General features: G+C 47.4%; 1 protein-coding gene across 2 annotated transcripts; it reads right to left on the bottom strand.

The window, feature by feature from the left end:
* Window positions 1–1,879: 1,879 nt before the first annotated feature.
* Window positions 1,880–5,571, bottom strand: LOC143379382 (left-right determination factor 2-like). 2 transcript variants are annotated; one of them, XM_076831968.1, is made up of 5 exons: window positions 5,322–5,571; window positions 4,379–4,418; window positions 4,172–4,276; window positions 3,706–3,948; window positions 1,880–2,243 (listed from the first exon to the last, which is right to left on the bottom strand). In XM_076831968.1, the coding sequence occupies exons 1-5, from the start codon at window positions 5,569–5,571 to the stop codon at window positions 1,880–1,882; spliced, it is 1,002 nt and encodes a 333-aa protein (XP_076688083.1). The 2 variants fall into 2 exon arrangements, with proteins under 2 accessions (XP_076688083.1, XP_076688082.1); XM_076831967.1 differs by having other exon boundaries at window positions 4,172–4,418.
* Window positions 5,572–6,057: the final 486 nt, after the last annotated feature.

Raw genomic sequence — 6,057 nt, 5'->3', positions numbered from 1 at the left:
CTATCTTAATATTTGTGATCTTGATTACATCTGCAAAGTCCCTTTTGCCATGTAACGTAACATATTCACCAGTTCTAAGGATTTGCATTGCCTTGGCCTCAGTTTCTATATCTGAAAAGGGGAATAAGAATACTTAATTCAAAGAATAGCTGCAAAAATTTAAGTGATATAATATATGTGACACATCCTGGATCCCTGGTTCTTCATGAATGCTCAATAAATATAAGCTTGCTTACCTCAACACTATACCCCACTGGACCCCATAATCATCTTTGCAGAGTTTAAAGTGCTTTACAAAAAGAAGGAATAGGGCTGGGGTTGTGGCTCAGTGGCAGAGCACTTGCCTTACACTTGTGAGGCACTGGGTTTGATCCTCAGCACCAGAGAAAAATAAATAACAAAATAAAGATATTGTGCCCATATATAACTAGGAAGAATTTTTTTAAAAAAGAAGAAATATATATAATTGTCCACAATACTATTTTTGAAATGAGATTTGTGTGGGAAAATATAAAAATCATAAATGAAAGCCTAAACTAACTTTAGTTATTATAGTCTTCAATGCCCCTAGAAGTTGAGAAAGTCCTTGGCCACCCCCTTTCTTTAATGATTGAGAGCAATCATTACATTGCTCTCCTTCTCTCATATTCACTTCCTTCTCTCTTTTTTCTTTTTTATGGCTAAATCTTTTTTTTTTAATTTTTTGTTCAAATCATACATTTGAATCAGATGGGATATAATTTCTCATTTTTCTGAGTAGGCAGAATCATATTGGTCATGCAGTCACATAAATACACACAGTAATAATAATATCTATTTCATTTGACTATCCTTCCTATCTCCCCAACCCCTCCCCTCCCCTCCCATCACTCCTCTCTACCTAATCTAAGGTAATGCTATTCTTTTTTTCTCACATATTCATACATGTGTTTTGTATAACGATGAGGGTCTCCTTCCACTTCCTTCTCTCTTAAAGAAAGAGTAGAGTACTAGAAATTAAATATAGAGACATAGAGTGAAACATCACTTTCATTTTATTTCTTCATATTATCTACATTTAATTGGTTTTGCTAAATATAAGAACAGCAATATGTAAGTACATGTGGTCTCTGGTGATAAGTTCTCTAAAACAGTGGGGGATCACCTAAATACACACAGGCAATGTCTGTGGAGTAGAAGATAGTGTGAGGGACTGTCAGATCCCTGGGGCAAAGAAGTCCGAGAGCTGAAGCCCACTCCTCCTTTTTAAGAGGACACAGGAACCCAAAGTCTTCTGCATTTGCTGGAGGTCCCAGCTTGTAGCCCCATCAGAGTCAAAAACCAGGGGTCCTAATTCCCTGTCTACAGCCCCCTGCCTGAAACCCTTCATCCTCCCTCCTTCATCACGCTCTCAGGGAAACAGGGACCTAGGTATCTTTACCAAAATAGGTCAGTATTTAGGGGAAAAAGAGTTGTTTTTCAGCTACCTCCTTGTGCAGGAGAAACAGGGATTTTTAAATTGTTCTAATTCATCAGGTAATAGAGTAAATCAGTTCTATTTCCCCAGCTCTCATTATAGGGTTTATTCCCTACTCAGTTGAGAATTTGCCAGGGAATAGAAACTTTGAGCTGACAATCTGTTCATTGCTTAGTCACATCCTCTACTAAGTAGGCCAGGGTCTCCTACTGGAATACAGCATCTGGAACTGCATTATTTATTCATGTAAGTGCTTAGGATGGGTGATAGACAAGAAGGACAGGAACTGGAAGAACATAGGGCAAAGGTAACATGGAGGCACTAAACTGGGACAAGGGTAAATTGCTAAGTGTAAAATTAAGACCTACGTTAAGACCTGCTTCTGCAGAGGCCTCAAGTGGCTATACTGCTATACTCAAGTGCCTATGGCTGGAGGCCCCTTGATACAGGAGCCCCATCTGAGACACAGCTGCACTCCTGCACCCTCATGTTGGGCAGGCTGACCACCTGGAGCCTGGTCCTGCTTCCTTCTTTGACGTTCACAATCACAGGCAGTGAGGTTGTTTCTGAGGCGATGCACTGTCTTGGTCCGAGAAATGGCCACTTGTTGGCCAGGCGCTCTGGGAGCTGCAGACAGCTGCCTGCACACTCATAGACCAAGAAGCCAGGGGGCTCCACGACCCAGTTGTCAGCCCACTTCGTCTTCTCAAGGTCCAAGTATGCCTGCCTGCGGCAGCAGCGGGTACCCTCAGTCACTGGTGCCTCAGGGTCACAATTGCCTTGAGCTCTGTGGGGGCAAGGAGAGATAGGTCAGAGGTCAGCCGAAGGGCCAAGATAAGGAGGTCCAGTGGGCAGCTTAGTGGAGAATCTGAAAGGAGATTTATAATCCATCTTTTATTACATTAAAAAAAAACTTGGTACTTGTAATAGAAGACAAATGAATAAACATTCAGAATATAAAGTGACTTACTATTTATTAATAGTCTCCTAATATGCTAGACATTGACCTAGGTATGCCATGTGTATTATCAGGTGATACCTACATTTCATCCAAATGAAACTTGGAGAGGGTTTCCCTATTACACTTGAGAACAATGAAGCCCAAAGATGTTCAGTGGAGGACAAGCCAGAGGACATGAAGCCAGTGGAAGGCAGAACTAGATGGAACTTCAACTGTCTGATTCCAAAGGGCTTGGTCTTAACTACTATATAGTCATCCTCAATATAGAGTATTCATGAGGGATTAGTTCCAGGACCCCCTTGGCTACCCAAATCTGCACTGCTCAAGTCCCTTGAATAAAATATGGTAGAATTTGTATACTATGCACATCTTCCCATATACTTAAGATCATGTCTGGATTACTTATCATACTTAATACAATGTAGATGCTTTGTACATAGTTGTTACACTGCATTGTCTGGGGAATAATGACAAGAAAAAAAGGCTCTTCGTGTTCAGTAAGATGAGGGTTTTTCCCCTAAATATTTTTGATCTGTGATTGGTTGAATCCACAGATGTGAAAGCCATGGATCCAGAAAGCTGACTATACTATGCAGCCCTTGTCTGCTCCAAATAGCTAAACTGTCCCATGAGAAAAAGAATTCAGCCTTGCTAACAGCTAGAGCTAATATTTTTCAAAGACTTAATCATGATGGCAAAAGTGAAAATAGATGATTATAATAATGTGTATGATTCAATGGCATTATTTTTCAACAGAATGTTTTCATAAGTCAGGTGCCATGGCCCATGCCTGTTATCCCAGCCACTGAGGAGGTTGAGGGTGGAGAATCACAAATTTGAGACCTCAGAGACTTAGAGAGACCCTCAGCAACTTAGCAATACTCTGTCTTAAATATAAATAAAAAAGACTGGGAGTGGGGCTGGGGTTGTGGCTAAGTGGTAAAGCACTTGATATGTGTGAGGCACTGGATTCGATTCTCAGCACCACATATAAATAAGTAAATAAAACAAAGGTCCATCAACAACTAATAAAATATTGGGGGAAAAAAAGACTCGAGTGTAGCTCAGTTGTAAACCTCCCCTGAGTTCAATCCCCAGAATGAATGAATAAGTAAGTAAATAAATAAATAAACGTTTGAATAATACAATTTCTATAGTTAGAAACTCCAACGTATAGGAATCGGTCTTATCCTGGGTAGTCTGCACAGCCGCCCCCTAGCCAGTCCCTGAGATGGTAGGCCCGGACCACGCCATCTGCTGTGTCCCTGGCCTCCCAGCCGCAGCATACCCATAGTCCTTGAGGTCCAGCGTGTGCAACTCCAGCTGAGGCTCCCTCTGCTCAGCGCCCTGTGCCCCTTGCGCCGAGAAGCGGACCAGCTTGTGGGCGTCCGAGGCCCCGGGGCCCAGGTGCTCCCTCAGCACGGACACCTTCAGCATCAGGGGCTGCCGGGGCCGTCTCAGCTGCTGCCAGAAGTTCACAGCCTCGGTCACATCAAAGGTCTTCCAGCCGCCCTTGTGGATGGACACCAGCCTGAAACGAGAACCGCGTGAGGGGTGGGGTCCTGGGAGGAAACTACCCCGCCCCGCCCCTCCTCCATCCCTTGGCCCCGCCCCGCCTCCATCCCTTGGCCCCGCCCCGCCTCCATCCCTTGGCCCCGCCCCTTTTGCTCCCCTTTCTCGATCTCAACCAAGCAGCCTCCTCCCCACTCCATCCCCTACTCGATTCCCCAGCACACAGCAACCAGGATCCACACCTGGAGTCTATGAGGGAGGTGCGGTTAGAGCCGTTGTCGCGGACACGCAGCCACTCAATGGTGATCCGGGCCCTGTGGCCACGCGTGGACGGCCTCTCTTGCTTGCGGAGCGTGGCCCTGGGGACAGGCTCCTGGAAGATCCGCAGTACAGCCTGCACCAGTTCGCTGTTGGGTGGCAGTCGTCCCTCCATGCCAAACACCAGCAGCTGCGTGGAGGCCTCGGACACCAAGAACTTGCCCACCATCTCTGGCGACAAGAGCAGAGTCAGCATAGCCTCTCAGTACACCAGGGGAGTTCTGAAGGTGGCAAGGCCATTGAGCAGGCTGCCAGGCCAGGAGAGACCAGTCCCTGTTTTGTGTTTCTGGGTCAAACCCAGTAACCTAAAAATCTCCCTTGAGTCTGGGACTCCTTTAATAACGATTTCCACCAGCAGGAAGAGGCCTCTCTGGGACTCTTGGCTAACTCCAACATATGGAAAATCAAATATCAGCACCTGCGGTGTCTGGCATTGGATGTAGCTTGGGCCCTTAGCAGATGGTTCCAGCTCTGAGGCAATAGGCTGCACTAAGATGGAGGTGCAGCTGCATCTCTGACAGCTGGACACTCTGCTGTCACACTTCAATATTCCCAGCTACCCACAGCCACTCACTCACTTCATTGTTCACCATGCTGGGAGGGAGACAGATGAGACACAGTCGTCCACTGTTCCAGGTAGCAAATGGTTGAAAGAGGTTTTTAAGAAAATTTGTTCCAGATCACCCTCAGATCAGGGTGGCAATGTGGAAACAGAGAAGTCTTGCCTGTAACCTAGTTCCCTGGGGGAACCTGGTTCTAGCCATACCCACCCAAGCCCAGGAGCTCTCTATCTCCTCCTCTTCTCTGGGGCCTGGGCTTTGCCAGCAGGTCCAGCCTGGCACACCTCCTCCTGGCCCTGAGAGATCTATCAATGCACAGCCAAAGCCCAGGGGCCCTGACCCACCCACCCTCACAGGCCATGGTCCCTCCTCACTGCCCCTTAACCATGGGCACCACATGGTCTCTCCACAGGGCCTCACAAAGCAGGGGCCTCTTGACACTACCAGAATGGTTAAGGGCAGTCTGTCTGTCCCTCCCCACTAAGGATCAAGATGCAGAAGGTGGAGGGCTCACCTCGGAAGCTGTGGCTGAATCTCTTCTCACGGGAGCGGTCCCCATGGCTACGCTGCATCAGGGATACATACTGGGCCTGCACATCAGGAGGCATGGTCAGCTCCTCCACATCGGCCCTGTCCATGGTGGGTGCCTCGCTGAGCTGCAGCTGCTGCAGCAGGCTATCCAGGACCTGTTCCTCAGTCAGGGCCTCCCCAGGGCCCACTAGTGGCATCACCCAGAGTGCCAAGCAGAGCCACGGGGACCACATGGTACAGTTCAGGACGGTAGATGTGTCCCCAAGAAGGCTGTTGGAGGATCTTGGGCCTGGCTGGGTCTGCTGAGAACTAGGGCTGGCCAGCTTTATAGCCAGCCCTGGGTGAAGAGGGAGGGGCATAGGTCACACCCCTTGGACCTCCTGGGAGCTCAGCAGCCAGACAGGCTCTTGAGTCCCAGGGAGCAGGCTGTCCAGAAAGGGCACAAAAGACTGTCTGGATGCCTGGAGTTTCTACCTATACTGTCTTGACAGCTCCCAATATTGAATTTCCCTAACATATCCCAATCTTGTTTTATGAAAAAGCAAGATTGTTTTGTGAACAAGTGAGTCCTATTAGCCACTTTTAAATCTCTTCCTGGAAGACATTATGGGTCTAGATTTGTCCCAGAAGGAGGGAGGGAAAGTGTTCTGCAGTCCTGCTGGTCTTGGCCTCTTTCATGATGCCCCTTGAGTCAAAGGAATCTCCCTCTATCTTTTAGC

Source organism: Callospermophilus lateralis, chromosome 13 (genome assembly GCF_048772815.1).
Source record: "Callospermophilus lateralis isolate mCalLat2 chromosome 13, mCalLat2.hap1, whole genome shotgun sequence".
Taxonomy (NCBI): Eukaryota; Metazoa; Chordata; class Mammalia; order Rodentia; family Sciuridae; genus Callospermophilus; species Callospermophilus lateralis.
Note: the sequence above shows the minus strand (reverse complement) of the source record. Positions and strands in the feature narration are given on the sequence as shown.

Excerpts from the sequence above, each read along its gene's own strand:
- LOC143379382 (XM_076831967.1), bottom strand. The coding sequence starts at position 5,571 with ATGTGGTCCCCGTGGCTCTGCTTGGCACTCTGGGTGATGCCACTAGTG. Across the intron at positions 4,419-5,321 it reads ATTCAGCCACAGCTTCCGAG|AGATGGTGGGCAAGTTCTTG; the intron begins GTGAGCCCTCCA and ends TCTTGTCGCCAG. Across the intron at positions 2,244-3,705 it reads CTGGACCTCAAGGACTATGG|AGCTCAAGGCAATTGTGACC; the intron begins GTATGCTGCGGC and ends TTGCCCCCACAG.